General features: G+C 41.5%; 1 protein-coding gene across 2 annotated transcripts in view; it reads left to right on the top strand.

Moving 5' to 3' along the window:
- The first annotated feature begins 3,249 nt into the window (after window positions 1-3,249).
- Window positions 3,250-20,898, top strand: part of SH3D19 (SH3 domain containing 19) — an 85,718-nt gene continuing 68,069 nt past the window's right edge. The window contains exon 1 of one of the 2 annotated variants that reach the window (XM_027891793.1): window positions 3,250-3,570. In XM_027891793.1, coding sequence (XP_027747594.1) covers window positions 3,453-3,570 — 118 coding nt within the window. In that variant the 5' untranslated portion in view covers window positions 3,250-3,452. The remainder of the gene's footprint in view (window positions 3,571-20,898) is intronic. The other variant, XM_027891794.1, reaches the window with a different exon arrangement.

Raw genomic sequence — 20,898 nt, 5'->3', positions numbered from 1 at the left:
ATTCTCCCTGTCTACTCCACTCTGATGAGATCCCACCTGGAGTACTGCATCCAGCTCTGGGGTCCTCAGCACCAGAGAAAGATGCAGACCTGTTAGAGCAGGTTCAGAGGAGGGCCACAAGAATGACCCAAAGGCTGAAACACCTCTCCTATGAAGACAGGCGGAGAGAGCTGGGGTTGTTCATCATGATGAAGAGAAGGCTCTGGGGAGACCTCACTGCAGCCTTCTAGTACTTCATGGAGGCTTACCAAAGGGAAGGAGAGAGACTTTTTACATGAGCAGATAGTGACAGAACAAGGGAGAATGGCTTTAGGCTGAAAGAGGTTAGGTTTATATTAGATATTAGGAAGAAATTCTTTAATGTAAGAGTGGTGAGGCACTGGAACAGATTATCCAGGGAGGCTGTGAATGCCCCATCCCTGGAGGCATTAAAGGCCAGCCTGGATGGAGCTCTGAGTAGCTCAATCTGGGGGAAGGTGTCCCTGCCCCTGGCAGATGAGTTGTTACTGGATGATTTTTAAGGTCTGTTCCAACCCAAACCGTTTTATGGTTCTATGACCGGTACACTGGCAGTGTGAGCATACCTACACATAACGTACCTTGAAGAATTCTATCTGCTGGTAAGCAACCTCCTTTTGAAGGGATTGAGCGCTTTTTTTTTTTTTTCTCCAACAAAAATTTCAGAAATTTGATTCAAGTATTTCATTAAATGCTGTGAAATTTTCTTGTTTCAGGTAGTACTGATTGGAATTTGTCTCCAGTACTCTTTACAGTAATATGTTGGTTATTGCTACCTGAACTTTGAATCCACATATGAATTGTGTCTTAGTTTGATCTCTTCCTTTCTTGTGAATCCATCTTCAAACAGTTACAGGCATTCCTAGAATGGCTCCTCTAGGCCTAAAACTCAGTCACTGCCCCAAGTGCATTTCCTGCTGGCAGAGCTCAGTATGGCCAAATGGTTGCTTCAGGGACATGACCACTTTCTGTATAATTTAGTTATTACACTTTCATTTTTAAGTTGGACTTTCCCTGTGAACGCTAAGGAACTCTTGATGATTGTCAGCATTAAATACTCACGATCCTTCTATGCTGTATTATTTGATATTTTGGGGAATGTTTTCTTAATCATAGCTGGAACTACTCCGTTCAGTATGGTTTTCTTAGGCCTAAGATCTGTCCAAATGTATTTTTCAGTTTTATATGCTTAGGAGCCTCTGTGTTAATTTCATCAACAGCAGCAAAAGAAGGTTTAATCCAATTTTCTGGCTCTGAATTTGGGCTATGTTCTACGTTATATTTCTGATTTTTCTTTCCTTGGTAATTTTACATGATACCAAGCTTACCCCCACTCCCAACATTAGTGAAACATAGTATAAAAAGGAGATATTCAGGAAGTGGAAAATGGATGGTCCTTGTCATTCTTTGTGGCTAATGGAGGTTAAGAGCTGAATACAGGAGCTGCATTTTTGCTCCATGGTGGAAAACCAGAATACAAACACCACGTACTGTTTGTTTTACATGGGAGAGTCTCTTGTCTCTCCTGCATGCACATGCCAGCAGCTTCCCTCCATTTTGCTGGTCTTCCTCATATTTTCTGCATTAGAACTTCGTTTTCTGTTGGTTTTGATGCAGGTGAGGCTTTGTGGCACAGCCGTTTATCATACCTGTGACAGCAGTGTTCCACTGAAGAACTCTGTATCCCCTCTAGATCATGTACAAGGCATGCTGATCCTGCAGTGAAATTTTTAAGGCGAGTTCCTTGGACTACCATGCAATCTATCCATGCAGACGTCATCCAAAGCGTGAGACTTTTGAAAACACATAATGCAAGGCTTGATTTGTCTGTTATGCAGTCCACCTGTACATCCAGTTTTATGCCTGGCCCTACATCCTTTTGTAGAATAAAGCCTTATGTCCTTCAAAGTGTAACTATTATACCACTTGAACACTAAGAGCTCCAGTGGAAAAAAGCCTCTCTTAAGGAACAATGATTGTAAAGTCAAGAACTGAATCACTAAGAAATATACAGACAATCATTTGTATTCACACATTATGAAATATTTTTCAGGTTTGTGATAACTTTTTTTAACCTGTATGATCTGCTTTATTCACTGTGCAGCATAGATGGTGCTTAGTGTGTCAGCACAGATACTGCTCGACATGAAGATTGCTCATTGTTTTGTTGTACCTTCCTGCTCTAATTTGTGGTCATATAATCTATTGATTTACTGTCCCTTGTTCATTTGCTCTGAAGATAAATTTAACTTCAGGTTTTTTAGTACTACCTAAAGTGGAGTAACATGTAAAAACATTTACGATTTGGTTTTACAACTACCACTTGAAGAAGCAATATAATTTCCATTTTAGATACGAGCAACTGAGGCCCAGGAAAAAAAGAAAAAAAGAGGGAAAAAAAAAAGAAAATTAGAGCTAAAACTACACAAGTGTCTGACTTGAAATGTGGCCATATTTTTTCATATCACTTCAGCACTCTAAGTGTGTGTACCTCGCCGGTTTCAAGTAGGTCCTAAGATGACCTCTCCTTAAGTAGTTCAAACCACCGTCAAGAACCTCAGGCCAAGACACACATCCTGCTGGCGAGGAGCCACAGCCGCCGTCGGTCAGACTCCCGCCTGCCCCCAGCCCTCGGCGGGGACCGGGGCAGCACCGCCGTGCCCGCAATCCCCGCTGCTCCCGGCCTCCCGCAGGAACTGCGCTTCTCACCTCACAGAACCACAGAACTGGTAGGGTTGGAAGGGATCTCTGGAGATCATCGAGTCCAACCCCCTGCCAAAGTAGGGTCACCTGCAGCAGGTGACAAGGGAACGCATCCACGTGGGTTGTGAATGTCTCCAGAGAGGGAGACTCCACGACCACCCTGGGCAGCCTGTTCCAGTACCGTGCTACCCTCAACATCAAGAAGCTCTTCCTCACGTTGAGGTGCAACTTCTTGTGTTTTAGTTGATGGCCACTGGTCCTTGTCCAGTCGCTGGGTATCACCGTAGTCTGGTGCCATGCTCTTAGCACCTCCTTGCCCTCGCCGCAAGCCCCTTCTTCCCCTTAGCAGGAGGCCGCCTGGGCTCACCCCGCCGTGATCGGTGCTGGCAGTGGCAGACTCGACCCGGCCCGGCCCGGCCCCACGAGGTGCCCGCGGCCGCGGAGCTGCTGCCCGGCGGCGGCCGCCAGGTACCTCCCCCCGCCGCCGCCTCCTCCGCCCCCTTTTGTGGCGGTGCCAGGCGGCCGCCGGGTTTCCTGCTGACGCCGGAGAGCCGCGGATGGGCAGGAAAGGCCGCCCCTGCTCCCGCCTCGCCCCGCTCGCCCGGCCGGCAGAGGCGCGGCGCGGTGTCCGGGAGCAGCGCGGCGGAGAGGGCGCAGGTGCGAGGCGGGCCCGGGGGCCGGGCAGCCGCGCCGGGGAGAGGGCATCGGTCATGGCAGCCCCCGCTTCCTAAATGCTGCCGGCCGCCCCTCTGCCGCCGATGGCCGAAGCCTGGAGGCTGGAGGAGGACGAGGAGGAGCTGCGGGAGCTCGGCAGGAGGCACCGGAGGGTCGCGCTGAGCTCGGCGGCAGGTGAGGGGCTGGGGCGCGGCGGGCCATGGCGTCGCTTGCTTTGGGCTGGCCCTGGCCCGCTCTGCGGGTCTGGATTCCTTTCGGGGGCTGGGCGGCGTTGGCGCTGCCGCCCCGAGGTGTGCCGGCCCCGGCGGCCTCGCCCAAGGGCAGCTCGGTTCAGCTCAGGTGCATCCGAGCCCAAGCGTGTGCCCGCGGGCCGTCCTCCCGAGGCGCAGCCCCAGAGCTGCTCCTGCTCCGAGCTGATCACAGAGTCCATAGGATGATCTGAGTTGGAAGGGGGGCCTTGGAAGATGATCTAGTTCCAACCTCCCTGCCATGGGCAGGGACACCTTCAAACTAGACCAGGTTGCTCAGAGCCCCATCCAGCCTGGCCTTGAGCACCTCCAGGGATGGTGCATCTACAGCTTCTGTGGGCAACCTGTTCAATGTCTCGCCACGCTGATGCTAACCTGGGCATGTGCTGGCCACCACAGACATGTCCAGGTGCATAGGCTGCCCTATCAGGAAGTTAAATGCCGATTTTCCTTCAAAGTACCAAGGTCGAGGAAACTCTAGATATCAGCATTGTGTAGCCATTTCTATGTAGGTGTGGACAACACGCCCTGGCAGACAGAAGGCAAGAATCGGTGCATACAAGAAGGCATGGAGTTTGGGAGTGAGCAGATTGATGTGTATTTATAGAGAGACCTGGAGGTCACAGCAAGCTTTTATTTGAAATGATGAACTCCAGTGGACCATGGCAGCAATTGAAAGTATTTAATTCAGACTTCATTGTTAATTGAGGGGCAACGCGCATGTCACTTTTCTGTAGTCATTGAGGTGAGAACACAGCATTTTATTTTTTTTTTGTCAGTGTAAACTCCCCTTCAGAATGAATAATTTTCCTAAAGTCTGTTTCCAGGTAAAATCTCAGACACACTGCATAGTTTAAAATAAATTCCAAATATTCCTATTTTTAATAATTAGGGTTCAACCGTAGCAATATAGCACCTTCTGCAGTTTGGCTGATTTTGCATCCATTTCAACAGTAAGAAATTGAGTCTCCCTATGTAGATGACAAAGACACAGCAACTTGTGGAATCACAGCGGAAAACTTGGAACAAGCAGGCCCTGTAGCTTCCAGTGACCCATCTGGGCAGGTGCAGGATTAGCAGGATCCTGTTGAAACCATTGTGGTTTGGAATGTCTGCGGGGTTTCACCTTGTCTTGGGCAGAGTGCAAAAAACCCCAGTGTTGGTTCCTGTATGGTTTCCACAATAGTTCATGCTGCTGGTTATGGTACCTGTTTTCTAAAGGTGTTTCTTTTGGAGGTTTTTATTAGAGCTGGTTTACAGTTTATATATGTATATAACCTTTGCCGCCTTCTTGTGGAACAAAGCTTGTTCCCGGAGTTTGTCTTTGGTGCAGTGCAATAATCAGTAATAAAAGGCTCGTGTTCATTTTTCAGTTTTTATTAGTGTTTTGTCCTGACAGCCACCCTTTAAAATGGGCCCGGCACTCCGTGTTTACCTTACTAGTGTAAAGTATGTGTGACTGAATAGCATTCTGCTTTGCTGTCTCGCCTTCTTTCCATCTGTTCGCAAGACTACACAGTGGGAAAACAGCACAAGGACTCCTACCGGAGTATTTTGAAGGCACCCGTGTAGAATATCATTCAAGGCGGATGAGTTTGGTATTCTTCCCTTACTTGACCTTTATTTACAAACCTATGGAAAATAAGTGGGTGTTGGTTTTTGGTTTTTTTTTTTTTTTTCTTGTAATGTGTGGTTACACTGCCAGGACGGTAATATAAATAGGTGTTAAATAAGCCTGCTAGATATTTTTTGTAGGGTTTAAGCAATGTAGTTGCACCTTAGCAGCCTGCTAATTTAAGCAGTTGAGTCTGTTAAACTAATTGTGAATGCAAGCAACTTAAAATTTCTGGTATGTTCAGCTTATGCATGAAAATGTGTAAGGGTGGTTGATCATCTTTGTCCTGCACGTGCAAGGCACGTAATGCAAAGTGGCACTCGGAAGGTGAAAGTTCACAAATGCTTCTGACCTACTAAACGCTCAGGCATGTAATTAGCCCTGTTTTACTGGAGAACCAGAGCACAGGAGGCTCTGGAACGAAGAAGTAGTATTTTCCCTTGAAGCTAGTCACAGTGGTAGTATGCCTCATGTTGTAGAATGAAGCCAGCTAAACTAATCTAACAGCTTGCTGCTGCTCCAGAGGTGTGATCTGCGTTGTGGTTGTGCGTTTCTGCTCTCTCCCGTGTGTCAGCTCTGCTGCTCGTCCGTCCTGCTCGTGAGTGAAGTTGTGGCTTGGTGGCAGCCTGGGCTGATCTACTGAGTGGCTGCTGAGGCCTCTCTTGGAGCCCTTGTGCTTGCTAGAACCTGCACCAACCTGTTCTGGTGCGTTGGCCAAGCAGTGGGATATTTTTCTAGATCTCTTCAGTGGATGGGAGCCTGCTGATTCAGCTCCCTGGAATGGTTTTGCATAGGTTGGGATGAATGTTTAAGCTGGTACAAGGGAAAGAGTAGGAATATGCCTCTGGAGGGAGGTAAGAGGCTATGCCAGCCAGAAGTTTGTTTGGCTTAGGTTGCTGTGAAACTGCAGCCTTAGAGCTATTAGAGACTTACTCCTGGGTTTGTTGTTTGGTTCACTGGGGGGTTGACGTGTTTGGGTTTTTTGCTGGTTTGGGTTGGGGGCCTTTTTGCTGGTTTAATGAGCTGAAGATGCTTGCTTAAGCATTAGACAAGTGCCAGAGCTGATGGTAAAGCAGGGATTGAAAACCTTGGGAGAGGTGAGCAGATGAGATGGGCAGAATCAATATTTTCCATGGGTTAGTTGTAGATAGCCCAGGTGACTTGTCTGACTGCCTGTTTTTACCACCCTGCATGCCATGATTCTATGTCATGGAATTATTTTCTCTGAATTCAAGAAAGCTTTTTATTTAGCATGTTCTGGAAAACCTGTGAGAATATATTAAGTAGAGCAATTTGAGATTCTTCTAATGAAATTTTTTTTTTTTGAGGAAATGCTGATTGAATTATTTTTTTTTTTAATATGTATAGGTTTTTTAAGTGATAGGGAGGAGAACTGCGATGCATTCTTTAAAAACTAAGAAGAGTAAAAGTAGCTTCACAGGTTCATTAAAACTGAATCATATGGTCACCTGCTGTGGGAAAGGAACCCAGGCTTGTTGGAAACCTTTAGGGTTTTTTACTGTAATTAAATAAGCAAAATAGTAGGATCAGTTTCTACCTCCCTTGTGGCATATTTCTGTCACATACGTTATTGTTCTAGAAAGTAATTGAGACCACAGGATGTTTACTGGATTTTTTTGTTTAGAATGTCAGTATTTTTATTTAGTTGTTTTTTAATAAAATGGAAACAAAAAGTTCCAGACAAACCAGAACAACAACAACAAACCCCACTAAAATCCTAATTTTTCCATAGACTTACAGGCTCTCTCCAGGCTAACTTAAAGCCTTAATCTGGTGTGCTTTTCTATTTTCAGTAGCTTTTTATTCTGTGACTATTGCCTAAAATAAGCAGACTTGTAGGACTGTTTATAGTGAACGTAGTAGATTTTAGTTATGAACTGCATTGGTTAATTATGTGTCCTTGCCACTGTATTAGGGCTGAGTACCCCAGTATTCTGAAGGTGTCTAAACTGCACAAGACATTTTTAACATATTCAGTATCTGCATTATTTCACTTTGAATTCTGGTCAGTGAGAAAGTTTAGCTCATTATGGATGTGGCAGATGTTTCTTTACTTAAAAATAAAATGAGATGCAAAATATAGAAGCCAATAATCAAATTTACTTGAGTTGATGATGAAGACCTATTGTGATTTGTACTTTAATGTGTGGTTAAAGTACATGTGGTCAATAGTACAAGGAAAGGCTTTGATTTGATTTAATATTGCTCTATTTTACTTATCACAAATGCTTGTCTGTGGTTTGTTCCAACACAAATTTTGCATATGAGTTTTGCTATGCTGATTAAAGCATCTCTGGGTTGTGTTTTGTTGTATGTTTTTTTTTTTCCCCTCTTCCTCTATTTCCATTTTTCCATAATATGGCAGATGTTTCCTGGAACCTTTTCAACTCTAGTGGGCAATTTTAGGTTAGGAGCGAAATCATCTATTCTTGGTTCATTGATTGACTGAGTGCTTTGGGTTTGGGTTTTTTTTTTTTTTGCCAAAACAAGATCTGGTTCAGAGTTGGATCAATTCTTTCCGCTCCCTCAACTCCCACATCAAACTGGTGCTGACTTGTTTTGAAGCTGAGAACAATGACCTGTGTCCAATATAACAAATTAGGGTTGAATATTTCACTGCTCAACATGCTGAGGGGTTATGGGGGTACATTTGTGTAGTGCGTCTGGTGAAATTCAGTGAACATTAATTTGCAGGCATCATGGATTTTTAACTGATAAATAAAGAATTTAGTACAAGAATCCTCAGCAGTTGTTTTCATGTTAATGCAAAAATACGTGTTTGACCTTAAGAAGTAAAGAGTAAGATGGTCTGAAATTCTTCACAAAATTCTTAAGTCTGAGATTTTTTCAATGATGATGTCCTTTAGGATTCACTGGATCATAACAAGATCAGCTCAATCTTAGTCCTTCCCAAGGGGCAGCAACGACCCTGGAGCAGAGAGAAAGCACGATTAGGAAAAGGGTGATTCTAAGAGTTCGTTGCTTAACTAAATCTTATATTTCAGAATTGGGAAGATCTGCATCTTGCAGAACAGATGTTAGCATTGTTCAGCTGGAAACTTCTTTGCATGTCTGTGTCCTTCAGTGCTGATCTGAAAATCGTTCTGCTTGTCCACACTGAGTGTAACCATTTATCCTCTTTTATTTAGAGAAGAAAAAAAAATCCCAATAGAGGAGATCACCTGTCTTAAATAAATTCATGTAGTCTATCTGTGATCTGCTTCTCTGTCCATGTGTATGCGAGAAACCCTTAAAGAAAAAGACTGACAGGAGCATGGCCGGGGGGGGGAGGGGCATGTGCCATTGTTCATTTTTAAAATTTATTTAGTGAATCAGTTGGTTCACAAGCAGTAAAGTTGATTGCCAGCTGAGCATCTCTTCCCTCCTCCTCCTCCTGGGATTCAGTCTGTTTTGTTTTGGTAGTCCCAATGCAAACTCAAAGACTTCAGCTTTAATAACTGCTTGAGGCACCACCACAGTAAAATATTTAAAATCCAAAGAGCACAAGTAATATAATTCTTCTGTAATAGTCTCTGACTGGTGCTGGTACACTGTATCGTGTAAGTATTAAAAGGATTACATGGTAAGCATCTTCCATATCTCACTGAAGTTAGTGCACACATTTCCACTAATATTTCATAGTCTTTGATTGTAGCTTGCTTGAGGTAAATATAAATATTAACTAAAGCTTTTCTGGGAGTTGAATAACATAGCCTATATGTGGAAATTCCCCAACACTGAAATTCAAGTGTACTGTCAGTGACAAGAAAAAAACCTGCTTGCAGTAACTTGGCCAAGAGTGCAGACTAAACCCCAAGGAATGTTTTGTCCTCTGAAGAAACAACCCTTCTAAAAATGAAGGCTTCTCTAAGGAAAATAACTGAATAAATTCTGATAGTCAACAGTGTGATTTCCTAGCCAAGGAAACTGTAGAAGGACAACTGATAATAATAAGTATCATTATTAAGTGATGAAATGGACCTTCTCATTTAGGTTATAGCCAAAGCAAGGCACAGAAATGTATCACTGCTTAAAGAGAGTTAGTTTGTAGCCAGAGAATGACCCACTGAGTTATGATTGCCCAAAGATAGTGCTGTTACCTGAGTTGAAAGCAATAATTTCCTGTCAAGGCAACAAATGATAAGTCAGGGCTGTTGCATTAGGAATGGGGATAGCAAAGGGCAAAATAAGTCATAACCTCATTTTACCAAAGTGGTTGTTGTTTACAGATGGGAAAAAATTAATATTTGTAAATAAATTTGTCAGTATTTACTTTTGACCATGTAGCCTACCTTGTCCTGAAATGGTTTCTTTCACATGTTGTGCAAGAGACCAATCCACATACAAGAGTTGAGGTATTTGATTTGTTCACAGTGCAGCACAGAATGGGGTGTTAGGTGGCAATCCACAAACTGGCACACCGATTATCAAACCCTTTCACTATTTATACATTTTAGCAAGAAAAGGCATTAATGTTTATTGTCTATAAGGTACATAGTTTTCTCATTAATTATTATTCTATTTCTATTGGTTAAATGACTCTCTTGTTTCTTGTGCTAATTAGTCCACATGCTCAATCTTCTTTTGAGTAGATGGGTTTCTTGAGTCAGTGGCTGTGAGTCCGTGGTCCTGATCTCCCCCTGCCAGAATTACCTTTTACCTAGTTAACACGTTAGACTGATGAGTTGGCTTGCTTTGTTCCTCCTAATCTGGTTCCTGCTGGCCTTATCTTGGACATTCTGCCAAGTGTCCTTGCAGTCTATCAATTCAACATTCCATTGTGATTCTGTTTCTCAAGTTTTGTACTCTTAAGTTTCCCCCCCTTTTTTTTTTTTTATTTCTCTACAGCTGCAGTTACTGAGGCAAGCTGCAATTACTGAGACGTTAAATATAATTTATCTGTTTGGAAGCCATACATCACCTTGATTTAAAATCTGTAAACAACAGAGCAGTGGTGCTGACTTTCCATTAAAAATTGATGTTCTCTGTGTGTTGTTTCAGTCAGAATTTCATACGGTACGTACCGTATGAAATTCTGTTTATAGCACTAAAGTAATTTGACGTAAACTTCCTCTCTTGATGCTTGTTATCTATAATTAAATACAGCGCTTTACATTTAGCATGGTTTAGTTTCATTGCTTTGATGATTTTGTGTTTGTGACCGTGGAAGTGCTGGCTGGAAGGGAGCTCTGGGGTCACCTAGTCCAGCCTCCTTCTTGAAGCAGTCCTGTTGCTAAGGCTGGATCCATCTAACCAAGGCTTTTTCTAGCTGTATCCTGGAAGGTCATCCAAACGAGAGAGATCCAGAAGAGGTAGCCTGCTTCAGTTCTGCACTAACTCCTAATGAAAGAATTTTTACTCATATTCAGTTCGAACCTCCCAAGGCACAGTTGCGACGATGCCCATTGCAGTATTATCCACTAACACCAGGAAGAGTTTGCATTTGTGACCTCTGTTGCTACCCTTCAGGTAGCTGTGTGCTGTGGTTAAACAGCTCCTTTGCCACCTTTTTTCTGGAGTAAAGAAGTCCGACCTCTGCAACCTTCTCATTGCAGAGTCCTGCCTTGCTTATTCAGGTTCTCAGTCTGTATAAAAAAATGTAGTGGAAGCCTTGTTTTCGTTGCTGGCCAAGATTTTTTACTCTTCTCTTGAAAAACAGTATGAACCGAAGGTAACTGAAGCATTTCAACAGCAGATTTGGGAACACAACATGTCATCTGTTGATCTTTGTTTTGTGCTTGGCAAGTATCCTTCCCTTCAGTGAAGGACAAAAATAAGTTTTGCAGGAAAGCAAAGATTTAGTGGTTGGTGGCACATACCAAGAAAATTTACTTCTTTTTCTTCAACGTTGTATGAATTTTGAAAGACACAGGATTTTACGTCTATCGATATTTTTAAATTGACCCTCCTGATGTAGTGCTGTTACACTAATTGCTTCAGGTGGTGGTGTAAATCTGTAGAGATTTGTATGGATTGCATGTGTTACTCTAAAAACATCAGTTTGACATTCTGACATGAGAATTTAGAATCTTGTGACAAAAGTTAATGGAATTCTAAATAAGATGCTTCAAAGATGAATTTAACTGGTTTACGAAGTCTTGCACATGTTACAAATCAAATCTATCCCTGCTTTCTAGGGCTGTATTTAGGTGCAGCCTGAAGGGCTTCATTACAGCAAGGCTGAAAATATTCACATTGTAGTAGAAGCTGAATGCAACAGATTTTACTGTTCATTTCCTTTCCTACTGCCTTTTTTCCCCCCTAAGCTTTTTAAGAGATCATACTATTTATTATGTGTGTGTTACTACCGGTCTGCTTGTTCAGGCTTTTGGAGAAAATGTTATTGGATCAGAACATGCTAAAAATTTCAGATGATTGACATTGTCACTCCTATAACTAAGGGCACATCCTCAGCCTTTCAGAGCTGTGATAGTAGCTCATATGTGTCCCAGTGAACAAACTGAAAAAACCCAAGAATTTTATCATTTTCATGCCCTTAGGAACATTGTACTGGGTCAGACAAAAGGTTCGTCCCCTCAGGTAACCTTTTTCTTACAATTGCCTACAAATGTCTTCAGGAAAGTGTGCAAGAAACACCTCCTAGGATTCAGTTTTTACTTTCAAGAGAGATTCCTTCCCCTCTGCAGTCAATTTCTAAGCAAATTCTTGGAGGCTGCGTATAAAAGGCCTTGCTAAATCACTGCCAGTGGATTTATCTTTCACAAATTCAATTCTCTTTTTGAAACCATTTAGACTTTTGGTCTTCAGATCTTGCATGGTAGTAAGGAACATGATTATTCTTTATAAGAAATCAGTTACTACCTTTTACCTACCTTGGTTGGTATCTTCACTGGGTATTCACTGGTTCTTGAATTGTGATGATAAATTTCTAATATATATTCTGCTTTTTAATATGGTCTTGTGCATGGTGATTTACTTCCTTATAACTTGGGAAAAACAGTGCTTGAAAATTTACCTACAAAGGGATTTCTGATCCATTCTCCTTCTATACAGAATATTATATGCATAAGAGAGGCCATTTGATTTTTTTCTTCAGTTATAGCATTTTGATTTTATTTATAAGAAATGAGCTAAAATTAATGTAACCTGTTTTCTCAAACTTGTATTCAGCATGCATTGCTTCTTGCATTAAAACCTGAGTGCTCAATATCACAGATCTGTTCATGAAAATTGATTCAGGTTGTGCACATCTGTGCTAAATCATTTAAAAGAATTTTAAATTATGTTGACTCATGCTGTTGGAGCGATGGGACATAAATGTCTAGAAACAAGCTCAGCATTTTGATAACTTTCTCATAATAAATTGCTCCATCAGTGTGCTATATTCATTTTATAACTGCATCGTAAATTTAGGTACAGAAACTAATAGAAATGTGGGACTCGGGATCAAAGTAGAAGTTTTAGAAGAAGTCTCTCTCCTTGTGCAGCGTGATCAGGTGCCACAGTTTACATGATTGCAAATGCTGTAAGCTTGGTCCTTTGTCTTAAGCTGCCAACCTTTGCAAGTGAACTCCAGACTGGGATGATGTTCGCCTGAGGCTGGGCACCTGCTGTGTTCTACCACTGTAGTTTAGGAATGTCAAGACAGTGCTTGGAAGAGTGTCACTACCAACATGGAACACGTATCACTGAATGATGGGATGGGATAGTGCTGTAGACCTCACGTGTTCAGCACTCATGGGCCTAACTTCGCCATGAGAAAATCTGTTTTTTCTGTGCTGGTGTGCAAAGCTTGCTGTAGATCACCAATATCACCTCTGGGAAATGCATGGTAGCAGCTGCCATGACATCAGGCACACTTCATTCCTGTAATTACTGTCCACTGGCTTGATGTTGGTGGTTCCATTATCAAGAATTACTTAACTGAAGTGTGTCATTATGGTATTTTGACACCATAGCGATGTAGAGGTACTTATTAGTGTATTTACAGAGGTTGGATGCCTCTGACAGGATCTGTAGACCTTTTTGGTGAGTGCACAGAAGTGGGGAGAGGTCTAGGAGCACATGGGAGGAGAGGTATTTTACCAAGGTACCAAAGCCATTTCTGCCAGCATTATAAGCATGCCCAGAAACCCTGGGCTTATCTGTGGTAAATACGGGGTTCTTTGTTTTGAGCGTTTATGGATGCTTATAGCTTTTCCATCCTTTTGCTTGGTCATTTTAAGTTGCCGTATGATTTTTGAAGCCTCTCATTGAACAGTATGGAAGCTGCTTTGTGTTACCGTGAATTGAATGGACGGATTTAGAAGATTGATGACAAGATACCCTAGCCCCATGTCAAGGCTAAAAGTGGCTAAAAAATTACTTTTGTAATAGCTGCTTTTTCTACTGTATATTTTTGAGAGGTTGGGAGGAAAAGGAAATACAGTTGCCTAACATTTGAAAAAAATGGGTTGAGAAAGCTCTGTGAAACACTGTAATTTCTCAGGAGCCCAGAAGTAGGTACAATCTTATCTTGTCTACTGTAGACTCTTGTCTACAGTACTGGAGCCACATGTGAAGAATGAAAGGTGTATGTGTTTGAATGGTTGTTTAAAAAGCATTTCTTAGAATTGTGACTTACAGCTTTCTTTTTGTACACAGACAGAACTCAGTACTTTTATTATTATTTGTGTATGTTTTGTAAATTGTGTTGAATTCAACCATGTTTTCAATTCTTAAATGAAAAAATAATAAACCAAGCTGTGTGTTGTGAACCATGAACCATACTTATTTTTGCTGTGCATGCTTGAACTTGCTAGCAAGTGGTATAAAAGCCCTGTGCTTTTAAAAAACCCCAGGAAGTGTTGCCTGCCTCTCTTTCATCACAGCTGGTGGTGTTTCTACTCTGTGACTTGCTGTTTTCCTTGTTGTCCCTTTTTTTTTCCCCTCCCATCTTCTCTCTTTGCAAAACCTAATTATTGTCTGGAGGATGTGTTTCACGTAGGTCAGGCAAGTGGGCCTTTGCTAAAAAGGTAATGGCAACGGTGTCCAGTGGCGGCATCTTTCTGTCCTTGTCAAAGTTACTGAGGACCTGTGGGCTTCCTCAGTAATCCTCTCCTGTTTGGCACTCTTACCAGTTAGTCAGGACTTCTGATGTGCTCCCACTGTTTGAACTGGCCTTCCATTTCGAATTCCTATCTGAAGTTGCAGTAAGACCCGAATTTAGTGTTGGTAAGATGAGTGCACACCTTCATTTTCCCATGGACACAACAGACATGGCTACAGAGGGATCAGATGGACTGCACAGATGGACCTTCTGCGTGAAGTGAAATCATGGTGCAAGGAATCCAGCTGTACGTGGGGACTTCTGGTCAGGCTGGTCCTTCGGGACCAAAGGGCACACGTATGCAGATTTACACGCACACGTTAGGCTAGTAATGAAGGACTCTGAGGTACCTCGAAGGGGATTTGGTAGTTGTTTAACACTTGCCTTGGAGTAGATGTGGATAAACTCATCGCACACCTCGCTAAAATGTCTTCAGGAGGCCAGGTAACTCACATCTTAAAAAATTGGATCCTGATCACTACGTTATTTAATAATATGTATTAAAACACTACTTGCTTCAATAATAGGGAAATGCTGGGCTTCCTATTCTATGGAATACTGGCTTAGGGTTGCACAACTTTTAAGTGTGTACTCAAAGCTGATGGATGAGGGTTGTCTCAGGTTGCAAAAATTTCTTGGTATATGACAACATTATTAAACAAGTCAATTTTTTGCACCTTCACATTAATGCCTTTTATGATGCTTCTAGATCATGTAGTCTTTGATGATAAAAGTGCAAGAGACCTTTTTGGGAGTAATCCTTTTTCTGGTATGCATGCAATGCATGTGAGAAGCAATTGTTACATTCAGTTTTTCAGAATTTTTTCTGTGTTGGGCAGAATTACCAATGTCACTGGAGGAAAAATATTTTGTTAGTAGGCTAATTTCAAATGCACTTCCCTAGAAAATTAGTACTTGTAACAAAATCGTTGAGGTTTAAGGCTATTCTTGTCGGGTGTCTTTATGTGAACTGGGTAAACAGCTTGGGGATTCTTTTATCATAAATAGTGACATAGGACCACAAAATATTCTGAGAACAAAGTATTGAGTATCTCAGTGGTATCTTAAGAGAAATAAATACTGTTATTTGCCTGGTGCATTTCTTCTTTTTTTAGAATTGTTTTTTGGTTTTTGGGGGGGGTTTTGTTTGTTTGTTTGTTTGTTTTTTTGTTTTTTGTTTTTTTTTATGGTTGAGTGTTTTACAGTCTTTTATTTTAATATGTAATTTTCTTTCTCTCTGTGTTTTTTCATCCCCCCAGTCTCCAAATTTCTCCCAAAGTGCAGACCTATGCACTTACTTACTATAAAGTCTGATTTCTAAATTGGAGACAATATCACCTTTATTCTGTCAGTGGCTTCACAGGATGAAATAAGAAAAAAAGAAAGGAATTTTCTTGATTGTTTTAAAGCTGAATTGGTTTCCCATGATATGGAAGTGGGAATATCTTCTGAACTGCTATTCAACACTTTATTGCAAATCCATGTGCCGCTCACATTGAATATGACTTAACTTCTAAATGCTTAATGCATAAGATTATACTGGAAACTTTAATTGTTGAGGATTGCCATCTCAAGAGGAAAAAACATTGTTTCAGATTAGCAAAGTCAGAAGACTTATAATCTGGATTATCTCAGTTGCTTAGAGCATGGTGCTAGCAATGCAGTTGTGGTTGTGGGTTCAATCCCTGTATGGGCCATTCACCTAAGAGTTGGACTCAATCCTTGTGGGTCCCTTCCAACTAGTAAGATGGGACAGGATCATTGAGTTGGCAAGGTGGAAGGGAAGGGTGAAATTTTCAGTGCTTTATATCCAGGAATAAATGTTCCTACCGTAGACCGTAGTAGATGGAGAGTCTGTCTTTTGAAACTAACAAGGTAGGGTGTGACTTCTCAAAAATGGTAAATGATTATCTGAATTGCATACAGCAAAGGGTCTTTCTACAACACCTAGTTTTGTACTGTATAATCAAAGGAAATTGTTTAAATGGTGGAAATTATATCCCCTGCAGTCACAGCCTCAAATTATCCTCCCTGCGGCCAGGAATGCACATGTTTAGGAAACTGTTGTTCAATAGAAGAAGAATCCAAAACAAATGACCTATGGAAAACTTAAAGAAAATGGTTCTTTTTATTATTTTTAGAAAGCCTTTTATCATTATTATCTTGATCACTCCATAGCAATATTTCTCTGTGCACATCTTCAGTCTCCTAGCATGGAAGGTACCCTAATTTGTGTGCTAAGGGGCATGTTGTAACAGGTAAGTGTACCTGTACACAGGTGTTCAAAGCTGGAGGCTCTTTTGGTGCTGGATGTGCTGGTCCTCAAGCAGGGCAAACCCCTGAGGAGCAAAATAATTGAATATTGGGTCTTGCATGTAGAGTGTGAATGTTTATAAGATGGTCTGTTAATACGGTGTGAGAAGTACAAGCTTATTCACACATGTCTAACTACTGTGTTTATTGCACATTGTGTATCAGTACCCTATGGCAGGCAGACATCATTAAGACTGAGCTCTGTGGTCTAGCTGAGGAATATGCAGAATCATGCTCAATCTCTGATTTGGGAAGAAAAAGATAGTACAGTGCTCTTGAAAGGTAATTTCCTTTTACTGGCAATGCTAGCAACAGTCTGTTTTGCTTCTCTTTTGTTTCTGCATCAGCCCCCTCTTACGCTGGCACATATGTTCACACTGATGCATGCACACTTTTGCTGTTGCAATGCAGGAGTAATGTAGGAGCAAGAATGAAGGGGTGGAAATTCAAAGTCACAAAAACAAATCAACAGTAATTGTAGCAATGGCAAACATGACCTCTGCTGTCCAGTAAATTCATTTTTTCACTTATATGTTGTACAAGTGCACAAAAAGCTTTAAAGGTAATCATAATTCATTTTCAATCTCTTTAGCAAGTCAAAGAATGTGGTATTTGGATAATTGTATGCTTTACAGTGGTCAGTAGGTTTGAAAGTTAAATACGTAACTGCAAAGGTTCCATGCGTTCTCAGGTATGTGTTGGGGTCTGCCTCCAGCCATTTCTCAGTCAAACTTAAGAGTGGTGAGGGGGGAAGTGTTACTCCAGGTATAAAAAACTGAAGGAATGTTTTGTCCTTGTGGACTCAGTTACCGTTTAGCATTAAAACTGACAGACTTGTATCATTTCGGGGAGGAGGGGGCGGGGGGGAAGGAGAGGGGGATTACAATGTTTTCTTCCCTGCAGTGTACTGCTCTGAAATTCAACAGCATACTGTAGAATTTAAATCAAGTATAAAAACTGTGTTTGCAATCATAAACTTGAAGTGTGCCCTGGTTTTGTGACCTTTTGTAGTAAAGAAAGCTGAGCATAAACTGAATGTAAAAAGTTTCTTCTGAAAGGCCTCTCATTAATCCCTCCTTGAGCTTTCTGCCTATTAAACAACTGATAAGGGACTCTACTATTAAAATACTAAAATACATAAACAAGTGTTCAGTTTTATGGGTTTTGTTTTATAGTTGTCCCTAATAAAATGGAACAAAATTTGTAGTAGATTCTATACAGTGGAATCAATTTGCTTTGTTCTGACTCCTTACCTGAGAGTGCTGAAAAGAAGGAAGAGTTGCTGTGAGCCACAATGTACCTTAACAGGATGGAAGACAAAGAGGTGACAGTACCAGTGGAAGCAGTGCTTGTCTCAGTGCAAATAAATCAACAAGCATTCAAAGTCAAGCACAAATGCAGGATCTTTTACCCAAATACAGGATCTTTTACCCAAATACAGATCTTTTACCCAGAAAATGTGCATTGACTTTGAGTGAGGGCCTTAGTTACACTGATAATCTGAAACAGAAATTTGGAGCTCTTGATCTAATGCAGGTGCATGTTGGGGACTGTTGCACCGTTTAGCTGTGATCTCCTGGGTCTAGGTGCACGTTACTGAAGTAGTGGTAGGAGCCATCACATTTCTGCATGATGTCTTGCAAAGCTACTGCACCAGTCTTAGCGTCTGGGTTTGTTAAGGCCTGGAAGTTTTCAAAGCTCATTGGGGATTGATGCATTCTGATTAGGGCAGGTTGTGTAACCTCTTGCAACATTTACCTATTCTGAGAATACAAGTGCTCTGTGTGTTTTGGTGTTGCCATAACTGCTTAAGAGCCCACAATTCCTGTTACTTGGTGTATCTAGAGGTTTGCCATTGTTACAGTAGCATCTCATGCTGTCTTTCATTGTGAAACCACTGCTGTGCCATTGGGGGCCAGAACCTGTGGAGATGGAGACAGCTGTTTGCTCTAACTACGTCTTCCTGAAGAGTGTTACAGTGTTCTGCCTCCTCTGCTGACTGTTCAATTCAAGAGCCATAATTAAGCTGGAAAATACAATATTTCCCAGAAATGGGAATGGTATGTGGTCCCCCCTTTGCTCCCTTCATGCAATTCAGCTTTTCAAGATCAGGCTGTGGAATGGGACCAAGAGCAGGAAGTTACCAGCCTTGGGAGGTAATTGCATTGAAGGTTCCCCAGTAGCTTTGGAGTTTTGATGTGGCAGAATGTGTGTTAACTTTCCACTCATTTTTCAACAGCATTTTATGTTTATGCATAAATTTTTTTCTAGTGAGAGCACACTTTTCAGTTGAAGTCACTCTTAGCAACAAGATACTTTGAAGAAGCTTGCAAAATAAACAGAGAAAAACAATGACTGTTTCGTGTGAGTTGCCTTTTTGCTTTTCTGTGCTTGCAGAGACAAGAGTTATTGCCTTAGAAGATATGGTTTTCCGCATTGGTGGTCTTTTTGGCAAAAACTTCAGTTGTTCCCACTTTATGGAGCAACTGAAATAATGTTGATTCAGTTATTTTTCTCCTGATGGTTATGTTTATGTTTTCCTTGAGAAGAAAAACTGTTCTATTGTATTAAAAACAAATAACAAAAGAGGATACTTTTCCCATGCTGGAAGGGTAAGAGAATCACCAGTCAAAGAAACCTGAGCCTTTCTAAAAGCAACTGAAACATGGCATTTCTGTCTGCTGCTCAACCTTTGAAAGCTGAAAAAAGGCATCAAGTGTCCATGCTATTGGTGAAATACACACAGCACGAGTTTTTAAATAAACTGTAGATTTGCCAAACAATTGCAGTAGGACCAGCAGATCTTTGTGCCCTGATGCTGTCTTTGATTCTTCTGCAGTACTTAGAACTTGGTGACATTCTTCCCAACCTCAGCCAGGAGTCTCTGATTTCTTCCACCTCATCTGTTCCAGCTGCTAGCTCCTTGACTTCTTGCACTGCATTCTACTGCTGAACAAGGATAATATATTTCTCCTGCGGCGGCTGTATTTGCATAAGGGCAACAAAGGTTTTGTAAATAGAAGATGTTAATATGAAGAGGAGAAAATAAGTATGGTCTGTGGGAGGTTGGAGCATGGTCAGGTCCTATGGATTGAGAGAACGCAGGTGTCTGGCTGTGCAAATTGTGGATTGGAGGGCAGACAGAAAGAACTTCATTAACCAAAATGCAGAATTTTACAATCCAGTTCTGTAGCTTGTGAGTGCTTAGGAATTCCTAGCCTGTTTTACTGCAGCTCCATACACAGTAAGGAATTCTACTGCTTTTGGCAACAGGAGCATAGGGAATACTTTCTGGTGTCTGACTGCCCTGTGTGTTCACTGTGCATGCTAGTCCAGCAACATCCAGTGTTTAATCTAACATAGTTTTGGCTTCCAGAGTTTAGAATTGAAGCATATACTGTATTATGCTAGAAAGATACCATGTCCAGTGATGTTTTTATAACAATTTATGTCTTTGATATAGAGGAAAATCTGTATTTCAGGATTTGATTTTCAGATCTGTGCAACTGTATGGTCTTTGTGATTTTTTCTGTTAGATTACAAAGAGATCTCTGTTGTTGAAGTAACACGTACAGAGAAAAGAGAATCAGCTTTGGGTGAGCACTTTTGAGGTTCAATTTTTGCAAGCCATGAATTTGCCTACAGAATGGAGAGATGAGATCTGCATATGTGTGTGTTTAAGTGTAATATATATGTATTTATGTACCTAATGCCAAAACAGCATCTAGAATTTCAACATTTACAGAATCACAAAATCAGTTAGGTTGGAAAACACCTCTGAGATCATCGAGTCCAACCTGTGACCAAACACCACCGCGTCAACTAGTCCATTGCACTTACTGCCATGTCCAGTCTTTCCTAAAACACCTCCAGGGACAGTGACTCCACCACGTAGTTGACTCCAAGCATCTAATTGAAAGATTCAGCTCTTCGAGTCTCTTCTTGCAATTGATATTAAAACAAATTTAAAAGATTCAGTTCACCTTAAACAGCTGCAGGTTTTAGTTCTATTTTTAAATGCTGTTTGCTTGTAGGTGTACAATTTGTTCTTTTCCATACGACCAAGTGTGTGTGTGTGGGTGGTGTGCTCTCACTAAGCTTAGCATTAAATAAAATGTGTAAAAGCAAATGTAATGTTGAAACGTTGAAACAGGAATGAAAACAAAAGGGAAAAGGGAGTTGCACTGGTTTCCTGAATGAGCAGGTTGCAGCAGTGGTGGATCTGCCGACTGGACAAGGTCTGGGGGGAGAGCTCC

The sequence above is a fragment of the Empidonax traillii genome, unplaced genomic scaffold, assembly GCF_003031625.1.
Source record: "Empidonax traillii isolate 1590-97213 ecotype Southwest subspecies unplaced genomic scaffold, ASM303162v1 scaffold331:size1191723, whole genome shotgun sequence".
In the NCBI taxonomy this organism is placed as follows: Eukaryota; Metazoa; Chordata; class Aves; order Passeriformes; family Tyrannidae; genus Empidonax; species Empidonax traillii.
The sequence above is the reverse complement of the archived record's forward strand: the minus strand, read 5'-3'. Positions and strand labels throughout refer to the sequence as shown.